Source organism: Trachurus japonicus, chromosome 13, assembly GCF_045865225.1.
Source record: "Trachurus japonicus isolate A0001 chromosome 13, Traja_1.0".
Lineage (NCBI taxonomy): Eukaryota > Metazoa > Chordata > Actinopteri > Carangiformes > Carangidae > Trachurus > Trachurus japonicus.
This window is the reverse complement of record NC_140919.1, coordinates 36,468,265-36,491,819: the sequence shown is the minus strand read 5'-3', so window position 1 is coordinate 36,491,819 and position 23,555 is coordinate 36,468,265. Positions and strand designations below refer to the sequence as shown.

General features: G+C 41.5%; 1 protein-coding gene across 12 annotated transcripts in view; it reads left to right on the top strand.

The window, feature by feature from the left end:
• The window catches only part of LOC146976493 (muscleblind-like protein 1), a 65,603-nt gene that overhangs the window by 18,337 nt on the left and 23,711 nt on the right, over positions 1-23,555 (top strand). For all 12 annotated transcript variants that reach the window (XM_085796326.1, XM_085796322.1, XM_085796324.1 and 9 more), the window contains exon 2: positions 711-1,775. In XM_085796326.1, the coding sequence (XP_085652452.1) occupies positions 1,602-1,775 (174 nt within the window). In that variant the 5' untranslated portion in view covers positions 711-1,601. The remainder of the gene's footprint in view (positions 1-710; positions 1,776-23,555) is intronic.

The following is a 23,555-nucleotide window of genomic DNA, read 5'->3' as shown; positions in this document are numbered from 1 at the left end:
TTTGTCCTGTTAAATATGATTTGTAATAAAGTTTTAAAAGTTGACTCTCGCTAATTATATTTTTTGTGAGTAAAATGTATATTTAATTAATTAATATATATATGTATACTAAGTAGTTACTGTGAATTTAATTTTAGCAGTTTCACATCCTTTTTTTGTTGTAGTTGTTTTGTTCTTTTGTTTTGTTTTGTTTTAGTTTCTTGTGCATGTTTTTATTTTTTAAATTTTTCTGTCCTGTTTTGGTCATGTCTTTGTTGTGTTGTTGAGTCTGCTCTGTCTTTTGTCTTCTGTCTGTTTGTTTATTGGTCAGTGTATTGTTGGTTTATACATTGTATATGCCTGTTCCCATTAAAAAAAAAATATATATATATATATATAAATATTTAATTAATATTGTTACATAAAACACCCACATACATGTAACAAACAAACACTTTCTGTCCTTTTACTCTCTCACTGCCTTCCTCTGAAATAAATTGTCTGCGCCTGAATGCGTGAGCTTTACAGTTAGCGATATGGTATTTGATTTGATTTTCCAGCTGAGAGCCTGGCAGTCTCTGTTAGGGCCGCTCTGAGGGAGAAAGAGCGAGGGAATGAATGGGAAAACATGTTCGAATGAAGCTGTGTGTATGAATCCAAATGTGTGTGCCTGAGTTGTGTGTGTTTGTGTGTTGACCCCTCCACTGACACTCTTCCCTCCTTCTCCACAGAGAGAAGTGCCTTGTTTCGCTGACCCCTGTGGCTGTTTGGCTCCACTGAAGCCACCTCTGCCTCTGTGCCTGTCCATGTCTGCTGGAGTTGCCAGCCACACGAGGATCCCCAGGACTGCCAGGACTGCCAACCTCATCCACTGAGCCACCGACACCTCCCCGCCTCCCTCCATCCATCCACTGCTCTCTCCGCCAGCCAGACCTGTCTACATCCATGCCATTCAGCCCTCCTGTGTGGAAGTCGACCACTCCCCACCCCTCTGCAGACAGAGCCTGATGCTGAAGACAGACGGCTTTTATCGGCTCCTGTGAGCAGACGGAGATTGTCTCTTCGCTGTCCCCCCTGTCCGCCACAGCCAACTCCACCTCATCCTTCTCAGCCTCTTCCTCTTCCTCCTCCTCCTCCTCCTCCTTCCTCCTTTACTCCAGCCCTGCATCTTTTCATCATGGGCCAACTCAATCGATAATGTGTTTTGCCATTCATCTCATCTGACAGTTCAGCTGTGGAGCGAGGCGATAGAGAGAACTGGAGAGAGAGAGAGAGAGAGTGCGTGTGTGTGTTAGAGAGAGAAAGCGAGGGATTGCCAAACAAACCTCTGTGGCCGTCACCAGCCTAGGCCCTGGGTGACAGGCGCTGAAGGATTCCTGTTACATCCCCGAACAGACTCTTAGGATGGACTGCAGGTGGTAGGCAAGTCCCAGGCCTCACAGGCTTCACCTCAGAATCAGAGCCGCAGGACAAAACCCCCTTAAAACTGGCTGTTTCCCCATGTCATTTACTCATTCATTCTTCTCATCCGTCCAAGTGTCATTAGAAACATACAGACGCACACATAACTGCATTTGCTGGATATCCGTTCCCCTTAATCGCCCCCTTCTGCCTGGTTCAAAATGGCGGTGAATGTGACACCGATCCGGGACACAAAGTGGCTGACGCTGGAGGTTTGTCGGGAATTCCAGAGAGGAACATGTTCACGACCGGACAGCGAATGCAAGTTCGCCCACCCTGCCAAGAGCTGTCAAGTGGAAAATGGCAGAGTCATTGCCTGTTTTGACTCACTCAAGGTGAGTATGACAAACACCTGTGATATTCATTCATCCTCTTCTCTTTTTTTTTTGTCTTCTCGCAGGGTTGGCGAGCATTGTCTCACAAAGTTGTAAGCTTTACTTTGGGCTTTTACCAGACTCAGGCCCTGATGCAGAAAAGATCAGGGAAACCTATGTCACTAGTTGCGACCATACTCCTCAGAGAACAATAATCTTTCTTCAGTTGCAAGCAAACAGCAGTGGTTTTACTACTGAGACATAGTTTCTTAAGAGCAGCACGAAGTTAAGCAATGGGAAGGGGATAAATACATATCTGTAATGATACTTTTTAGAGTGTGTGTGTGTGTGTGTTGGTAAGCTGAGACGTGGCCATAATCACATGAACATCTGTGAATCAGACTCAGAGTTTCCTTAACTTGCTCACAACCTTTAGCGCTGAAGTGTCCGTTTGCACATTGCAAAAGTTTCTGGGTGATGGTCAAGTCAACAGGCTGACTGGGAAATATGGAAGTAGGACAGCATACAGTGCATTTCATGTTTATATGTGAGTCTGTGAGTGTATGTCTGTGTGTGTTATTTTGAGGTCATGCAGCACAGTGGGGTGTTCTCAGAAGGCTCTGTAATTTACTGTCTATTTTTGCCCTGGCACTGAGACAACACACTCCCACTATGCAGCTCCTCTCTTTCCCTCAGTGGGTGGTGCCGGTGCTGGTGGTGGGGTGGGATCAAACAGAAGAAAGGATGAAAAAAAAAGGAGGGAAATAGAAAGGATCAGGCCTTGAAGTTGTGACAGAAAACAAAAATATTGTGTCAAGGGATTCAGAACAGAACAATACATATTCATCGTGGCAATAACAGTTCACCTGATGCTTAGAATCACAGCTGAGTAGAGGCTTTAAAGTGTCAATAGACTGTAAATAGTGCTTGATTTTAGCTTGGTCAAAATATCAATCATTATTCATACTGAGTTAGATTTTTGTGTCATTCATTTTTGAAACATTATTGCAGCTTGGAGTCTGTTTTTGTGTGTCCAGGAAGAGCGATATTTCTTTACTGCACAGAAGTCATTGGAAAGTGTTGTGGTTGATGAGCTTGACACTGGAGACTGGGGTTTGCGTCTTGAGTCTCACGTGTTTTCAGGCCTAGGCGACAAACAAACTTTAATTAGACTTGGAGACAACAAATAGCAGCTCTGCGATGATGTTCTTAATGTCAGACATTATGTTTACCAGTCTCCCTATCTTACCTTTGGGGATTAGCATGCAAACATCAGCAGCTATGGCTCAGCCTCATGGAAATGTCAATAACTTTGCAGATATTTTGTCATAAACTTAAATATTCAACACAATTGACTTTTTTAAAACTGTATACAAGATCCCTTTACTTACTTTAATGATCAGAATCAGAAATACTTTATCAATCCCCAGCCGGAAATTGTTATGTAACTGTCCTTCATTTCACAAATACTGTAAGTTCTCGAATAGAAGCCCAGGCTTTTATTTGCTTCAACTGCTGAACTGAACTGGCTTATGGGACAGGCTTTTAATTCATTTTATTCATTTAGAAGTTTAATCGGCATCGACTTGTTCTTGAGTTCTCAACAGGCCTGACCAACCTGACTAACCTGACCGGATGCACTGGTTCGGACCGGGTTCAGGTTGAAAATATAAATAACTTGGGTCGTACCATCGGCTTAAATGAGCAAATAAATAAATAAGCAGCTTAGACACTGCTAAAACGTGTGATAATGGGCTTTGAGAGATTTTAAACAAGAACAGAAAATAGAAATAGACCCGGCTTCTTATTGAGACTGGCTTTTATTAGCACAAACCTGTAGCCAGACCTGGCCAGTGAAGTAGACCCGCGTCTATTGAGACTCGACTTTTATTTGAGAATTTATGGTAAAAAATAATGACATGACCTCTCTACATTCAAAATATAAATATGAAAATATAATTCGTCAACAATAAACAATATGTAATATGTCACAGTGTGAATTATATACAGTATATAATATTTTAATAAAATTGTTGCTCAGGTGATTGCATATGGAAATAGAGGAAGAAAACTGTCCAGGGAAGTGATATTAGAAGATTAAGAAGATATTGTAAAAAATAGAAATATATCATAACTGAAACAACATTTCTTGCAAATATATACTTTTTAGTATATACAGTACGGTAAACAAAGTCTGAAGTCCTCTTCAACTAATATTAAAAAGAAACAATAAGGCAAGAAAGAAAACCAATGGAAAACAATTAACACATTATCCCTCATAAAGATGCCCAACACAAATTACACAGATGCCCAGACACTGAGTACACATCAGTTTGCACGTTAAATTTACCAACAATAGTGAGAGAGTGTGGAAAAGGTCATGAAGACAAGTGCGTGCACATGTATGCAGGATGACACACACACTACACACTGCACAGACCTCACACTGCAGTACTTCCACCTGCTATCTCATTATTCCAGATACTGTAAATGTGTTGGACACAGCGATATCAGAGAAGTCAATCTGGGTATTTTGGCTCAAGTGGGCGCAATGATTCTGGATCCTACTCCTCTGTCTGCTGTGTTGTGCACATGTCCTGTAATTTGTCTCCTATCTGATTGGCAAGCATGGTGCTATCCAGTGTAACTGGAGACCAGGGCTGGAAGTCAGTCAAGCCAGCCCAGGCCACAGCTTCACCTTTACTGGTGAGCTGTGGGGTTATAACCAGTGGGGTAGGGAGGGATTTCTTGTTAAACCAGGCACTGTGTTATTACAGTTATGGGCTGCTTGGTTCGGATTGCTGGGGCAGGTTGGGTTGGTACAGGTAAGACAGGAATGGATAAGGGGGCCTGCTGGGGCACTGCATGGATCATGAAAATAGACGAGCAGACTGAGCCGGAGAGGGTGCAGCAGGGAATGTGCGAGGAAGCGTAGCACTATGCTTAGAGCCCTTCCCTGCTCTCGGTGCCAGGGCATTCCACAGTCTACCTCCCTTCCCTGCCTCCATGACAGAATGATAGATCTGCTTTATCTGCAGATGAATTCATAACACATAGCTAGGCATGGAGAGAGGGGCAAGGGGATAGGGAAGGACAGGCTGCAGGATGTGGAGAGGGGAAAAAAAAGGGAGTAAAGGGATGGATTGTGGTACACGTGGCTTTGCACTCCTGGACAATTTGTCATACCACCCGGCCTTCATTCCTTTTCAATGCAGCCTGGCAAAGGAGGGGGGGGTGTCTGTAGCAGGAGGAATAGAAAGGCACATGAGTAGCTTTCTCCATCTCTCTCTTTGCATTCAAATGTCTTTCTCAGATTTAATAAATGCTCTTTGTTCCTTATCTGTTTCATTCTTAAACCACAGCCTCAAGTGTTCTTGCCAGTATGCCTGTTCACACGGACGTCTTTATTGTCCCATTTCTCTCATAAACTTCATTCAGTCATTCAGCGTTATCTCAGAAAAGGCGTTAGTGGAAAGTTCCATTTGATGGGTGGCGTAACAGGGGATGGAGTGATAGAGGCGACCAGGAAACGAGTCAGAGGCTGCCTCTGTAGGATTGGCCGACATTGCAGGAAAGCTGACCCTTCCAGGCTGGAAGCAAACGGTTAAAAAAAAGAAAATCAACCTTGCACACATGTGAGGACACAGTCGAGGCACAAATTTAAGATCATAAAAACAGAGAATTCATTTTTTCATTTTCAGTCAGCAGGAATGCAGCTAAAGATTTTTTTGTTGGTGTTGCTGATCAAACTGAATTGGCTCAGCTCTGATAGTTCAACCTCTGCATTGCTTCTTTGTTCAAACTCTTAAAGCTCGATTTTTTTTTATTTTCCTGAAAAGTGACTTTTGGCTGCCGAAAGGTGTGTTTAGACAAAACTCTAAATCTCAAAGCTCATTTTTCCCCTCAAGTTATTTGCATGAATTCGACTGCTCCACTGTGACTTAGTGGTTGTTCACCACAAACAACTAATAGTGTATGTTCACAAACTGTTGCTAAGCTAGATACGTTCGTGTCAAGCTTGTGTGTGTGAAGCGAGCTTGTGCCAGAGCTCACCAGGAATTCCCTTTTCTGTTATTTTCCGACAGCCTCTCTTTTTTCCTTTTAGTCTCGGTACATTTATTAAGTGGATTCAGAAAAGATATTTCACCTCAGTCGCACATGCCTTTGTCTCAGTTCACCTTCCTACGTTCAGAAATTCTCCTCATGCTTTGTCTGGTCTCACCTTAAGAATAATGACTACTAATGATTTGCAGTTCTCAGTAGTGCATTGCTAACATATATAGAGTGGGGTGGGTGCATAAACTCCCGAATGCCTCCGTACCATTGAATGTGCAAGTCTCTGACAAACAACAGTTGCTTGTTCTTCAAGCTCCTTCCACAGGAATTCAGCAGGTTGTTGCTATTAGCAGCTGGAGACAAAGCTGGTTTCATTGTAAGTGAATATAAAGCAAATCTGGAGGGGATTTCGGTTGACTAAGTAAAATAAACTCGCCATTGAGCTGTGATGGGAAACAGGTGAGAGTGAGCCAAAAAGCCACAGGGCCTCCACTACAGTGTGATGGACTGGGCGATGATGGCTGGGCTGAAATGATCTGACAGTGGGTTGGCTATCTCATTAAGATTTTCATCCTTTTCTAAGGACATTTTGATATTTTTGCCCTGCCGTAAAATCTTGTCATTATTGAAATCCATTATAACTCTCAAAAGCCGCTGTCCGCTGTGAAACGAATAAAACTGGCATCTTACTAACAGCCATATTTCAATCCCACAGGGCTTGCGTATTAAATACTGACAAGATTTTGGGTGGGTTATAGTGATGGTGAAACAGCTGACAAATTTGTAGATTGTACAAGTTTACAGAATTGACAGAAATTATTCATTTGCTTATTAATTTAGTCTATGGGGAATGTATTATTTTAGAAATAGATAAAGGAGATTTGATTGCAGTTTCGAGGAGTGTGGTTGGTGGAATTTCTGCTCTTCTATTTAAAATGATTTTCCTCTTGTGCTGATTATATTTAAACCCTGAATGAGGTTTGTTACTGTATGTTTACATGAAGTGTAACAAGCCCACTGAGGATTTACCAATTTACTTGTTTCCCAGAAAACAACATTACATGAAAAACATCAAAGTGGTCTGGGATATAGATTTGTAGTGATTACTTCATGTGTGTAAGGGGGATGCTCGGGGACAAGGCTGGCATTGAAGGAGCTATATACATTGAGGATGTATTTCTCTCTCTTATTTCTCCCTCTTCTTCTATGGAAACAGGAGGTTGGTGCACTATTTATTTGGATCTTTTACATAAAGGAATTGGAGTGGCAGTTTTTTAATTTAACCACTATTCAAACTCTGTGTCCTCCAGCCCATAATCAAGACCACATGTTGGCAAATATTTGATTCAGTTATCACAGTGATTTAAATTGCAGATACGAGGTGATAGAAAAAATGTTCCCATTACAAAATTAATTTGAAGAAACTCCTACAAGGGACAAATCTACAAGAGACATTTGCCACCACCTCACCCATCATCTGATCTGTGAGAATGCAAAATCCCCATGTATACTTTTATGCTTGAAATCAAAGAGAAAATCAAGACTAAAACTAAATCTGTCTGTAATTAATTATTAGGCTACTTTATTTCAATGAAAAATCATACATGTGTTGTTAACTATCAGCTGATGATTTATGCTAATTACCTAATCAGACAGCAGAGTAACTAGAAAGTTTATATTCTGACTCTTTGTATAGAGCCAGTGCAACATGCAGCTAATGAGAAATGTCTTTGATAATGAGGCGCTGGTCGGGTATAATTTGATTAGCATGGTTGCCAGAACGGCAAAGATCGACAAAGACAAAGAAGCTCTACAAACACCCCTTGTATTTGAAGTACTGAAATTGGCCAGTGAGACGTCCGACTGTTGCTGAAGCCAAACTTGACTTATATTTGGTGCTCCAGGGTTTTAATTTCACACTGCTGCAGTGGTTTAACGATGTCATATGGAGATTGGATCAGCAAATTGGATAATGTGCGGCTGACCAGACAGGTGCTGTTTCAGGCGTCTTGGCCATTTAGCAAAACACTTTGTCACATCGTTGTCACAGATGCTGGTCAGCTACAGAAAAGCTGGACTATAAAATTGTTGTTATTGCCTGAGTGTAGTGACAACGTGTTGCTATGCATGTACAGTACTGTGCAAAAGTTTTAGGCACTTCAGATGTTTAGATTCCTATCCATTATGCAATGCCATCTGAGAGGCCTCTGATCAACCTGCAGCATGACAATGACCCAAATATTACAGCCAGTGTCAAAAATAACTATTTTAATTGACAAGAAGAAGATGAGTCCTGCAACAGATGGTATATATTTCCCCCACAGAGTCCAGATGAAAGCCTAAATCCACACAGGAACTATGGCGAGTTCTCCAAGGTGCTTGAACAACCTGCCAGTCAAGTACCTTGAAAAACTGAACAAAAAAAAAGTGTATGGAGGAGAACTGGTGCTGATTAAAAGACAAAATGTGGTCACACCAATTTATGATTTGATTTAGATTTCTTCTCATGACTGAACTTATCAAGTTAATCTATCAATAAAGACTATTCATTGCATTATTTTTGAAAGCATCTTCACTTTACTTGTAGTGCCTATAACCTTTGCACAGTACTGTATATCAAATGAGTTTTGGAAACATTATTTTAAGGTCGAAAAATGTCATAGTGGGGCTTTAATACTGTTTTTGTGGTGATGCTGCTTGTCTATTCAGCACCTGTAATCCCTTTAAACAGCTTGTTCAAGTGCATAATCTCTTTTAAAATGGAGCCAGTGCTGTGTTTTTTTTTTTTTTAAGATTTTGAATAGTTGTGTATGAAGCCCAATAAAAGCACCAAAGAAAAAAAAAAGAAAACAAGTCACATTCTTCGAAGGGTCGTCATAAATATGGCTGGAGAGTGGCTTTCATCCATACCAAGGTCTTATCTCAACATAGTTCCTATTGTCTAATGACTTACACACATACACACATACTGTGCATACACAGGTATTACACAAAAAACAATGCCTGTCAGGACATTATTAGAGCAGTAGGCTACATTTTTATTACAGTAAGATAAAGATACAATATTTTTTATATATGTTCAAGATTTCCCAAAGTCCCCTGCGTAAAATTCAAATTATTAAAAAACAAAACAAAAAAACAAGTCTACTGCAGCATTTGTAAATTCAGTAACGTACCCTCTGAAGCCCTAGCATTGACTCAGTTTACTGTAATGTGCTACATGTGTTGAATCAATGTGGTAAGTTTAGAAATATGTTTGTAACATATGTTCATGTTTCCCACTGCTTTGTGTGAATTATAAGTGGCATTCCTTCTCTCTGTCTCAATGATCAATGATCACAGGCTGTATCTGAGAGAGCACCACTCACATATGTACACCATGCTCTAAATTTCCACATTGCACAAACACAGCCACTCAGATATGAGCGCAGCAACACTGGGAATGTATGGTGACCTACATGTATGCTTAGAAAGACACAGAAAATATATGAGAGTATATGAGGGTGAGCGCAGAGAGAGTGTGTGAGAGAGGAAAGCAAAGAGAACAGATAACAGGAGAATAGGTAAGGCAATATGTATTGAGATGAGAGCCCAGTTGAAAACAGAGGCAGAGCTGTGTGATGTGTGTGTGCGAGTGTGAGAGAGAGAGTGTGTGTGTATGCAGTGCAAAGAGGGATGCGGTATATTGGATAAAAACTCTTTGAAAGGGAAACGTACTTCAGCAGTGTTAATCACACACACACACACACCTTTTCATTTCCATTTCACACACAGTGATTTTTACACATAGCCTATATTTCATTTCAGACGTTTCATCACATTTTGGGGAGACATTTGTTTGTCTCAATCTTTTTTCTTTTCTTTTCTTTTACTACGGCCAACCATTTGAAGAGATGAATCATAACTCCATGGGAGACACTTCTTACTTGTCTCCTTAATTGTGTCTCATCAGACGTTTTAGGTTGTTGTGTCTGAGCAGTCTTTGCTTCATTGTTCTGACTGTCCCTGGCCGCACAAAAATGTTACAACACAGTTTTTGCATTTATCCCTTGGCTTTTGGTCATCCAACAATCATATTTGAGGTGATATTGTGATGCGTTACTTGACATGAAATAACTCATAGTATAATATAGGTTTACATCAGCTTTCACAAACACCACTGATGTAAAAACCCTTTAACAAGGTCAGATTGTTAGAGGACACACAATCAAATTCATGGTGCGCTACTAACAGGAGCACGTCACACTGTGTTGCTCGTGAACGCTGATAGCTACAAGAAGCCGTCGTCCACACTTTTTCAACAAGCCCACATAGTGTTGTCTGTCCCTCACACCATGCAACATTTGGTAACACCTAGTGCAGCTATCTCCTATTCTACTCAGCAAGTGGATGCTAGTTAGCCTAGCTTGCTAGCGTTGGTCACTGGTGAGCACTTACTGTATGTAACGAGAAATAAACAATATCTTAATGTCAACCAAATGAGTCAAAAGAAACAACCAATATATATTTATTGATCCCCCAGCTTTAAACAATTCTGATTTCATCTTGTTTTGTAAATGGATTACTGAATGATAGCAGTTTCCATAATTCCGGCCTTTGTTTTCTTTGAATTTAAAAATTTTGCCTTTAAATTAGTGAGTATGTGTGGACATGTACTGTTTTGTGAAGCTTACTGGATAGTCAAAAATATTAATGTTACCATGTGGGTGTACTCTAACTGTTATCATCTCTGCAGATCCATTTATAGAATATATTTTTGGGCCTAACTCAACAGGATACAGTATACCCTGATCTGATCTCTCACAACTCAGTGTATGCAGGACATTCTGAAGAGGATTTTTATTAGCACACTGCCGTGAAGTAAGCTGTGAACACACAGCCAGCAGCTATTAACTTTGTCTGGCTCTTGTTGCGCGAGTCCTCCCTTGAAAAGTCTCCTCTAAATGTCTCTCTGTCCTCAGAGAGGCCACCATTTCTTCATCCATCTGTGGATACGCTGTCTCAGCATAGACACACACACACACGCGCGCGCTCGCACACAAACACAAACAGACACACACATCCATCTTTAAACATGCTGCATCAGCATGGAGACATGACACAACAGCATCAGAGCCAAAATACATACAAGGGCATTCAGGAATAGCCTTCAACCGCATGCAATGGTCTCGCTTTCACCTTTTGGCACATTTCATTCTTAACCTTTTAATCTTAATGTTACCTCAAACTACAGCTCTCTCCACATATGAGCGAGAAAGTTCTCTAGCGTTGCGTATGTGTTTTCGTACGTGACTGGAGGGCCCTGGACATTTAGACAGTCTGAAGGTAATATCAGCATCTCTGCGTGCTGAGTCGTGATGTCCCAATGCTATTGCTGCTCCTGCTGTTGTGAACAGAATATCTAATCAGTTATGCCCTGATCAATTCCTGTTAGTCTGCCTCCCTCCCCCTCCCCACCTCTCTAAACTATCCCCCTGTCTTTCTCCAAGTACACCAAACACCCCTCCTCTTCCTCTCCCTCCTCCCTCCTCCCAACGTCCTCAACTTCCCCATCGTACGACCGCTCTTAAAGCACGCCATTTGTAATTCTTTGAGAGTGATGCGATAAAACAAACATTTAAATTAGACTGCGGACAAGTAAGGTGTATGGGGGTGGAAGGAGAAGGAGATGGAGAGTGGGAGGAACGGAACATTAATTCACTCCAGGACAGCGAGGCGTCTGCCAGCTTGTCCTCCTGCTTTTGTCGTCCTGCAGCGCTGTAAGTCTGTCTGCCCGTGCCCTACCTTCCCTCCATCTCCTCCTCTCCGTCACTGACCCCTCTGCTCTCCATCTGATCTCAGGAGTTCGGGTGCTTTGCGGTTGCACTTCCGAGGCGTAATCCTTCACTTTCAACCCCGAACACAAACAGCAAACGAGGGCTTACTCTTTACCGCAGTCACCCACACGCACAGCGACACACACACTCACTTCTCTCAGTAAAGCAGAAAGAGTCCTCTGAAATCATGAGCTATCACCTCAGGTAGATAATCACGTTAGAGTGGCTTTGATGCCTGCTTAATATTACAGGCTGCAGCAGGCAGGGAGTTGGAGGCTGGGACAGTCTCTCTCTACTATGTTGTTGGACATTTTGAAATGATTAAATATTTGTGTGTCGTGCGTGGAGGCCATTGCATGATAGCTCTCAAACCATGATGTAATGAAAGAAAGACATTTAAATGGGACAGGAGGAGAGAGTTTGGATGACCAAATTGGAAACAAAGGGTGGGTCTGTTATAATTTTGGACTGAACCTACTATATGGGTTAGCATGAGTGGTTAACTCTGTCTCTTTGTAGTGTTTGAATCCATAATTGACTGCATGATCTCTTCACACCTCCATGTGTTTCAAAGACATTTGCAACAACAGTTTCATTAGCGACAACAAAGCCATAGATGTTACTGTGAGTGTTAATTGTTTTTGTATGTGTGCAAGCTCTCTGAGAAAATGGTGAACGGTAACCTTCCACTCAATGAGTAATGTTTTAGGATTCTGCCACCCCTGCGGCTAACGGAGCCCGTAGCGAGGGTGCCAACTCTTTGACTTGTTTATGGTTGGGTTTAGAGACTCACTGCAAAGGATGGTTGGGATTAGAAAATCATCAGAGCCATGTTAAATATTCAAAAAGTACAAAGTGACATGAAATACAAGGCACAACCTAACCTTTACCAGTAAGCTGAAATTCAGCAAAACCACATGTCCCTATGACTCTTTCCTATCAAACTGAATTGGAACACTGTCTTCACCAGGAATATGTTCCCAGCAAATGTAATCCAGTCAGCAAATATGTTGCATTTAAAAATTCAATAGTTTGCCAAAACTAATTCATGTTATTTGAACTAAATTTTTAATTTAATTTTTAATTTAATAAGACAGCATGGCAGAAATACTAAGCAACTGTATTGAATCGTTTTTCTAAACCTCATGCTCTATCAATGGAAAACATGTTTGCTGTTAGGTTGTCAGCCGGGATGTCCAGTTGCAACTAAAGCAACAAAAATGGAAATGCATGTATTACATAATAGACATTTAACATTTATATACACAAATAAGCAAATTTGATTTTAGATTTACAATTTGTTTAAGCATTGCAAACATTTCTCTCCTGCCAAACAAACTCTGCTCCTGAGGGAGTGCAGTAAACAAGGCTCGACTGAGTATGATTTCTGTCTCTGCGTCTGTCATCAGCGCGTTTGTTGTTTTATTTTTTCCCCCCGCAGTTATAAACATGCATTCATGAATTTACTCATTGCCCCCATCACTCACTCCTTTAATTAGAAAATAATCAGAGTTGGATGAGAGGTTCATTAAATCTCATCCTTGAGAGCCATCAGCCACGAACACGGGAGTGGGATATATATCAGGCTTATGAAAAGAACTCAGATACCTCCTCTCTCTTTGTTTTCTCTGCTGAGAGAACATTGGTTGGGAGGACAGAATCAACAGACTTTAGACGGAGGAATGAACGAGTGACGAAGCCAAAGAAGGAAAGGGTTTTAATGGAAGGATGCAATAAAGTGAGAGTGGGAGGGAAGTACAGAAAGCGGCCGAGCAGCGAAAAAGGAGGACGGGGAAAAAGGAGAGATCATTATAGAAGTGCTAATTAACAGAAACCACACTGTTTAGCAGCACTTTGTCTCCATGCAGTATCGATCCTTCATGACCATTATGAAGCGGATGTTTTTTTGCTGCTTTCAGCGTGGGTTTTCTCTTTCCCTCTTTCTTTCCACAGAAGTTAATACATCAACGGTGAATCACAGTCTTTTGGCAACCTGTGAATTCCACTTGTTTTTGTTTTTTTCCCACCCTGATCTCATGCAAGTCTGCTGCAAATAACAAAATAAGCTGTGAAATGACCCAAGAAGCCAATTGTGTTGCGGAAATGCCGGCATCTGTAATTGCATCATCATGACATTAAATATGAGGCAAAGAATGTGATCCCTGCAGAGACAGACAGGGGAGGGTGGTGTCAACGAGCAGATTATATCCAGGGAGGAAAGGGGACTGTGCAGCCACGAAATGGAGTGAAATAGAGTGTAAGAGTGATGGATGGGTGCACAGACATCAAATGGTGTAACATGGATAGTGATGGACAGACGGAGAGGACTGAACAGTAGAAAGATGGTGCACGGATGGAGAGAAAGTAATAAAAGAGGAGGAGAGCGTAGAATTGAACGAGAGTCGTGTCAGTCGTGTGTTCGGCGCGCCAAGGATTGAAGAATGTCTGTAATATCCCTGTATTGTTATAGTGCATGTCGCAGGGCTTGCTGTTGGACATTGTGATTCTTCAAAAGGCTTTAACTGGATTACAGCGCTATCAGGCTCAGCCATCAGAGAGAGATAGAGCAGCTATGTTATGTTGGGTCTGCAGACGGTGTGCTGTCTGTCAACGTGCTGTCTCTCACTGCTGCTTCCCTGCTGATATTTGAAGTCAAGACAGGACTACTGTACGTATCACAAAATATTTGATCTACATGACACAGAGATGACGATCAGATCCTCAGCGGTCATGCAAAACAAGCACTTCAAGCTCCAGTCTCGCTTCAGTTCAATTCAAGGCCAGATTTCTTGACATTTTCCTCTGACCTTTATGCCTTTTTAATGGCTCTGGGCTCCTGAGATAGACAGCACCACTTTTGCGACTACAGTACGTGGCAGTTACATCTCTGACAACAGATGAGTCCATTGTGAGAGAGGCTTAGAGGAGGTGATCACCCGGCCCACTCCTCCCCTGCTCTTTGCCGAAGTGGTACAAGCCGACTTTGATCAATGTGGATCGATGTGGATGAGTGTGCAGCCGGAAGGCGCTACGTGGAGAGGGAGGGGGGGTGATGGCCCTCTGCTCTGTCGCACAGTCTGTGCATGTGTGTGTGTGTGTGTGGGAGGGAATTAAGACACACCGTGTCATGCTTCTCTATGTGATGTATCGTGCTAACAAAATAACCTTAACCTACAAATGACTCTGTCTCTGTTTTTATTCTCTCTGTCTGTCTTTGCCCCCCCCCCCACTTTCACTCTACTGTGTGTCTTTATGGGAGGCAGTCCTTTGCAGTGGTGAAGCCAAGATCCTGAAAGAAAATAATAATAATAATAAAAAAACGTTATTTTACAATTTTTTTCTATTTTTCTATTTTTACAACTTTTACTTTTGTGCTGAGCATTCTTGGACGGAAAAGTGGCAACTTCAGCATGAAACTAATACATTAAAAACCCTGATATCAAATTCTGAAAATGTTTTCATCTATTTCTTTTCTATCGTTGTCCTTCTTTCATTTTTCTTTCCAACACTGTCAGAATTCATCATGAATACCCAAGGCTTCAGTCTGGGGATTTTTCAGCTCTGCAGTTGTCAGTGATACAAAAGATTACATGCTGGTGGTCTGTTCTAGCTGTTATTTCCCACTGCATTCCCCTTTGATTGTTACTGTAATGTCGACGTCTTCTAAAAGACAATATGTTTAGTGGCTATGGAGAAACACTGTGGCCATTTTCCTTGTTTTTGGTGTATTAGTGCCTTTGGTGTGTCTGCGCATCAGTGTGTGTGTGTGTGTGTGTGTGTGTGCGCTTGCGGTGGGTATCATCTCTTCATGGTGTAATGAATGCTAATCCTCTCTTATCTGCTTTAACCTCGAGGCAATGACACTAGCTACTGATGCCAGTACAGTGGCACTCTTCGTCGGAGGGTGTGTGTGACTATGTGTGTGCGTTTGTTGGCCGAGACGTGCACCACATGTGCGTGGAAACAAAAGATGTCTCTTCTCACATTTGACAACTTTCTCCCAGTTTTTTCTCACTCACACTGTCAGGGTGTGGTCTCGTGATTATCTGCCACGTCCCCCATGACTCATCAGAGGTAGAACAGAATAGAACATTCCAGCCCTGTGACTCCACTGCATCTGATCCCAATTCATTTCACCCAGAGAGCAAAGCGTCATTTGATCCAAAATCCCTCCTCAGATCATTACACCAAGAAGGATACATTAACATTTTTTGGTCACTTGTGCGGCTCTGTTTGTTTGTGACCATTAATGGAGTTTTCACTGAAGGCAGCAGCAGCCTGTCTACTGCCAGCAGCGTCTTTTGTTTCCACTTTGGAGCAACTTTATATGGCTCCTAGAGATCACAGCGCAAACCAAAGGCAGCTGCCAGTCTTTGTCAGCACGAGTCTTTTGTTCATTCACAAGGACAACTTCATAATCTCCTTTTCCTTTTTTCCCCCCACTCTGATACAGTATGTCTCACTTCAGATAGTCTCAAGCAAACATTTTGAAAAAAAAAAAAGATGAAGATGGTCTTTGCCCAACTTGTGATGCACACTTAATGACAACGGCCGTGAAGCAATCTGTGAAGATGAGTGTGAAGATGGGAGAAGATCGAGATGTGAAAATCGGGGGGGGGGAGGTTTAGATTAAAGAAAAAACAAAAGGTCTATTCCCAGCAGCCAGTGAGGCCCATATATCTGCAGAATGAGCGTTAGAAAGATGGGCAGAAAATAATTAGGCCTAAAAGCTGTTGAATCCTGTGTGCCTGTTCACCGGTCTTTCATTAAGAGTGTTTTAATGGCTCTGCTCTCTGCCTGCCTCCTTGGCCCAGTCAATAGGAGATAAAACTGAATTAGTCTAAACTTTAGAGATTGTGAATAGAGAACACTTGAAGGAGTGTTGAAGGAGAGATGAAGGCAGAAAGGAAAAGATGAAGAGATAGAGGATGGATGAAGAGGGTTAATTGAAAGAGAAATAGAGAAGAAGGGCCAGATCTCAGGGGCTGTGGGGTGGCCCGTCTCTCTCCTCTCTCCACATCACTATCTATATGTGTGTGTGTCAGTGCATGCATGTGTGCTGGCGAATGTGTGTGTTTGTCTGTCTGAGGGGAGATAGTGTTGTAGACCTAATGAGAGCAGAGCTAATTAGAGATTTTGCCTCACATAATTCTACAATGAAGTTCCCGCAGGAGCCATAACAACACTTGCCACCTATACTGCACCCTCCTCCAGAGAGGGACATACACTATAGACCTTTTCATCTGAACCTTTTCATCCTCTGTTTCAAGAAGATTTCACGAGTCATGACTATCTTGTGTGACAAAAGCAGGGTCAGTCAGCCAGTCAGGAGCATGGTGAGGCTCACTCGGTGACTCTGACTTCACCACCGGCTTTCTTTCTCAAAAGCTAGTGGGGACTTTTCTGATTATCGAAATATCGTAATGCGTTCATTCTCGAAGCACCCAGCAACGACAATGTATGACTGATCCTGATTGGTCCAACCCAAAGAGGTCTGATCGTCCCATGATATGCAGACCCACATTTTGCGGCCCACTTTTATTGACTGCTAAAGGCTCATGAATGTCCCACTGTGAAATCAGCAACTGAGCTCTCCAATTAGCTTTGAGTCCTTTATGTGCTTTAAACCATAATTGACAGAGGAACTCCTGAAGCACGAAAAAAGGGAAAGCAAATAAGAAACAGAAGAGGTTGACTAGATAACATCTCAGTAGAACTACAGACACAGCAGCCTTTGTACTTGTTTGTTTCACGATGGACAAATATGTATTGTTCTGCTTACAACCAAAGAGGAAACAGCAAACACTGAACAGCGCTCATTAAAGGTCCCAGGTTTTTGATTATAGAGCAGGTCTGGGTCCTCTACCTAGCAACACACTCAAGTCTGTGTGGAAATGCACATAACCTGTATTCAGAAACTCGAAATGAGGTGTCAGGACATCCATAAATTTGTTATATTACATCTATAAGTCACTGCCCTCAGTCAGTCCACCTGGACCCAATGTCCAACCTTGCAGGATTTGGTTTCACTGAGTTTACCTGAAATTTGCTATAATTCTTTTTAATTTTACTTTTTTAGTCACTTCCTATTTCATGAATCATGTTGTTTAATAAGTTACACTGAAACTGAAAACCAGCTGTGTGTGTGTGACTGTTTGGGGAATTTAATCTGAACCGTTTACACAAAGTCAGAAGAACATGAAAATCTCCCATTATTTCAACTTTTAAGTGTTCACAAATTACTCCAAGATTGTTAACCCTGCTGCTAGCCTTGAAGTCATATCATGGAAATAGGAGCTACTTAGCTAGCTTCCAAGTTCCACATTTGTAGCACTTTGTTAACAAGTGACAGCAGATACAACCTAACAGTTTACGATTCACTTTAAATGAGCTGAATCGTGTGTATTAGTACTGACAGTGTGTTTCATTAACTACATCTACTGGTGACCTTACAGTTATTCAGTCAAAACTTTGTTGACACTTAACAAGTTATTATCACCCAGCAGGAGTGAGGGAGTTAAATTAACATTTTTTCCCCTGCTCATAGTTATGGTCTAAAGAATATTTTGTGACTGCAGTCTACACTCCCTCGTGCTCAGACACTTGCTTTGATCAGACAGGTGATGTCATTGAAAATGTGTGAGCATTCAGTGCTTTGGGTGTTAGGTAGACATCCATTATGTATATCAGTTCATCCTTCTGCAAGGAGGTGGAGTAAAAAGCAGTTTTAGAAAAATGTATCTATCACAGGAATATTAATCTGCAACAACTCTGATGATTAATTAACTGGTTGAGCCTTTTATCACTTCTTTTGAGTTTTACTGCAATTCTCTCTTTTAGACATTAGAAATTTAAAATCTTTGTGTGCTGGTTTCCTGGTCGGACTAAACAAGTAATTTAACAGGCCCTTTTGCTGAAATCATTTTTAAATGTATTTTTTTGACCACATACAGTTTACATTATGATGATGTAATCTAATTGTAAACTACAATTTTTTTTTTATCATCCACCATGAAAAAAATTGATGATCATGAATAAACATGAAAATCAAATGTCAGTTTAATATTGACCATGAGACCCAAACATTTCAGGCATGTATACATCAAACAAGGAACAGATCAGCCAGTGGCAGAGTGCTGACATTACCCATGATGGCTAATGGTTTTTGCCCCATCATTAGTTTCCTGTGCTAACGATTTTGTACCCACACCCACCCAAAACATGCTAACACACTGTCAGCCTAAGTAGTGCTTTTGGGGGCTGTAATTGGTGTTTTGTCTAATTGAGCACCATGGCTAAAAGCTTTCCACAGACTCTGCATCATTTGTGACGTGGATGAGTTTCATTTTCTGGAGCAGTGTTTTCCTGTGAGCTCATCTGTAGTTTTATTCCAGTTTTACGAGCTGTCCTGCGTCATCTCTGTCTGTCATTGCCTGTGATACCTCCCTCACCCATAACTATCGCTGTCGCTGCCTCTTATGACTCTTAAAGACTTATCCCTTTGCCCAATTAAATGGGATTTTATGGTCATTAACTGATCTAGGCTGTTATACTAATGCACAAGGGTGGTTCTGGATACGATAAATGATTGGAGAGATTTAATAAGATTTACATACTGTAGACATCTAGCATCAGCAGTGGCACATGGAAAGACAGAGGAAGACACATGATGTTTTCACTAAACCCAAACCAGACACTGCTGGAGCTTTTATGAGTCCCCTTTGCATTTGGAGCTTCTCTGAACAATTTTCAGGTGTGACTTAAAAATTCATGCAGCTCCACTGGTTTTGAGCTTACAACCTTAAAGTAAACGCAGCCCTCTAAAATCTTAAGCTACTTAACAATTTAACCTTTAGTCTTTGAATGTTTTTGTGCTGGACTTAAAAATCGTCTGCAGATCCTGAGGCTCACCTCCCAGAGCCCAGGGTAGCTGTCTTAGTCCCACAACACAATGTAGATTTTGATTCTTTCTTTTGAACAATGGGCATCAAATTGTAATGCATTTCACGGGGATCAAACCACAAAACTTTTGAAAGGACCAGTTACTTATATACCTTTGCTCCTGGCCACCATGATCCTCTAAAGGTGGTCCCAACTCTCAAAGCACCCAACAAGGAAGCAGTCGAAACTCTAAGAAAAGGATTGAGACCATCCTGAGCTACAGCCCAGCATGTTGGAGAAGAGAAGTTAGAAAAGAACTGAGGTTTGATTTCTATGGGGTCTCAATGAATTCTCAGTGAGTCAGTCACTCACAGTGGAGATTCAAGCTAGCAAGAAACTGACTAAGTGCCTCATAGTAATAGAAGAGTGAAATTGTAGGTTCACTCTTTATCTGACTTATTGAGTTTTCATTGTGTGACTTCCAAAGGACAAACACTTAAGCCCATTGAAAGACACTGTTCAACTGGTCGTGACCACCTACCTCAAGCAGCAAGCTAACTATTGAGAACTTCCAAGGTCAAGGGTTGATCATTGGGATGTCCTCTGAATTTTGAACTCCTGGTCCAAAAGAAAGAGCTCCAGAAAATAAAGTTCAAGTGTGTTTGGTTTGGCAAGATTTTCACCGACCTTTGAAGTATTGGGTTCTCCAACAAATGTGCAGCATTTTCCTTTAGGTTACAGGGGAGTGCTTGGAAATGTTAGGGACATGGAACTGTTCATTGTTCTCACTTAATTTTGAAGTCCATAACCAAAAGACAGCTTAGAGGTCTCCGAACCAATGGCTCAGTCTGTCAGAAGACCAAAAATGTAATGGTGTGGGTTTAGTCCTCTGTGATTTTTAAATCCAATGAATGCATTGTTACCACAGTGTACACTACACATATCAATTGATTATTTTGATTATTTCCCTGATATTCCTACCTCTTGCCACTGTAATGCTAGTAGAATGCAATGCTATGTTTGTAAAAGCAACATTAATTTTAAAGTTTAATTAAAAAATGATTAATTTTTGAGAGATATCAAGAAGGCCTTTTTAAATTATTTATATCTCAGTCTGATTTCACTACAGACATTTCCACTGCAGTCTATGGAGGTCCCCCTTTGATAGGTTGACATCAGCCAGGGGTGCAAATCTGTGAATTTTTAAAAGGAATGAGTAAAAAAAATATTCAAAATAGTGTTTAACACTTAGTGGTGTAGTCCATGTGTGCCTGTGTATGTGTGTGTGTATGTGTTATTGGCCAGTCTGGCAGCACTCTCAGTCCTCAGACAGGACGTTCTTTGTGCTGTGTCTGATGTCATAATTTGTCTGACGTATGCTTGCCAACAGGGACCTTTGGTCAAGAAAGTACATGCTTGTGTGTGTGGGTGTGTGTGTGTGGGTGTGTAAGGGCAAGTATTCTCATCACGGACCCTCATCCAGACGGTGCTTTCTTGATTGATGGTTGTCTTTGGGAACAGGAGGGAGAGGCGTTGCCATTGGGAGAAAATTGATAATGCACAGGGGTTTGGGACGGTGGCTGTCCACACTTGAGCTCTACAGTTGTCACACTGGTCACGGTGTTCACTGCGCAGTGAAAGCCACAGTCTGAAGGGAGCTCAGACACAGTGAGAGCAATGAGAGAGAATGCGGAAAAGATCAGAGGCTGTTGGATTACGTGTGGTTAAATTGAAATGAGTCATTCTGGATGGGTAGATTAAAAGATCATTTTGAATCAATGGGTGATTACGCGAGTGAACGTGCAGAAGGGACTAGTGGAAAGCAATGCACCATTCATCCTTTTGGAGGATGTAGATATCTGCCAGCAAAGACACTGCTGAAATCACTCTCACAGACTGCTTTGATTAATATTAATAGGGAAAGCACACTCTGCATCTGTCTGTCTCTCTCTCTCTCTCTCTCTTTCTCCTTTTTTGTTTTTGTACATCTCTCTGACTGTCTACCTCCCTCCTCTTCTGTTCTTGTTTTTGTCTCTGTTGCTATAGTCTGTGAGAGGAATTCTGCCATGGGTTTTATTCTCTGGGATCTCACAGACTCATCCTTCAGAGAGCTGCCAAAGTACCAGAGGCAACAAATAAGACTGTCAATGTTAGGTTTTGATCGTACAGCCTTCAAGCACAAATACACGCACAAAATAGTAAGTGAGTGACTTTATAAACATGTGACAGAGTCTCATGCATTTGATGATCATTAACAGGAGCCTTTATTTCACTGACTGTCCTTTAATCTTAAACCCTGCGTTCAATGACTTGAGCCAAACAGATGAAAGCAAGCCTGGGGAGAAAAGAGGGACAAAGCAAAGTAGGGCAGAATGAAAATAACTGAGGTCACGAAGGAAATGAGTGACAGAGTAGCAGCAACAGGAGATATCTTTGGGATTACGTGATGTTACTGGATAACATACAATAACAGAAATAAATACTGTTTACAATGCTTTCTCATGAATTTGGTGCACATGACCTGCATTCTATCTGCAAGAAAACACAAAATGGCAGAGAACACAACTGAAACCTTTTTCTGAGAACAATACGTTTGACAAATTGAAAAAAGAAAATGCTGTTGTAGAAAACATGTTGGCAAACAAATTACACATCTGGCAGATACAGAGCAACATCAGTGTTGACTTTGGAGTCACGTGTCTGGTAACCTAATGGGTACAAGTCTAATATTTGGTTTTGGTGTCCACCAACTCTTTAGCTGTGCCACTGTGTTCACCTGTTAGCTGCTGACTCTGGATGAGACTGAGCAGATAATGTCCAGTTGATTTAAAATTGTTTTACTTGTTCAAAACAACTTGCTACAGCTGGGTACAAGGTAGATGAAAGTGGTGGGTCTCAAATAAAAACTATGATTCATAAAGCCAAAACAATAGGGAGACTGCAAATCGTGGGTGTCACTTTGCGTGCGTCAGTGCATGAATGGCATAATATCATCATATTATTGATGTGAACACTTTGATTAGAACAGCTTTAAAAGTATGGTGTGTCGAGAAGGCGGACATTGAAGGGTTAAAAAACAACCCAGTACCCACTGTCCTGACTCACTGTTGTTTTTGTGGATGGCCTTATTGATGTAACCTTGTCACTGAGGATTACGTGATGCTGATTAAAACCATGTTGTTGCTGAGGCCAGAACCAGCCACACCTGAAACTGCAGTGAAAATGCCGCAGTTGTAATTGAAGTAACTCAAGGTTAGGACATGCATACAGTATGCATGCATATGTATGTCTGTGTGTCTGTGTGTGTGTGTGTGTGTGTGTGTGTGTGTGTGTGTGTTTCTGCCTTTGTACCTGCATATATATACATAAAAAAAAATCTGTTTTGCTTTGCAATGTACTAATTAATACACATCAATAACATTCTGTCATCCCAGAATGTTTGTCGTATTGTGTGTGTGTGTGTGTGTGTGTGTGTGTGTGTGTGTGTGTGTGTGTGTGTTTGTCTGTGTGCGTACCAGTGCCACATTTGTCTATACTGTTTGCATGTGAGTGTGAGTCCAGGAGCCGAAAGTTATCTAGTGTAACGAGGCCAAGGTGATTTATAAGAGCAGAATGCTCCATTACCTTGCACCTAAATGCACCTACACTTAAAAGTAGGGCTGTGACAGCTGGTTCACTTTTATTTTAAGGGCTTGCCAATTAAAAGAAAGTAAAAATGTGCATTGGCACAGCCAGAACTCTGCAAATTGGTTCAAGTTTCAGAATCTGTATTGGTGATGAGACATGGAGTCTGTTTACCAAAACCTCAGCCCGACATGTTAAAAAGATGTGTTGTAGCTTTGGCTGGAGAAGGAGTATGATTTGTTTGGTGAAGGCTTAGTGTGAGAACTGACTGGTTCAGACTATCACCTGCGGTAGGGCAGGAGACAGACAGAGAAGAGACATGGGGGAAGATAGAGCAATCGAGAGTGCATGAGAGATAGATGCAGGTAGTCTGTTAGCATATTAGCGTCAGAGTGGAGGACAGACAGACAGGTGAAGGTGGAAC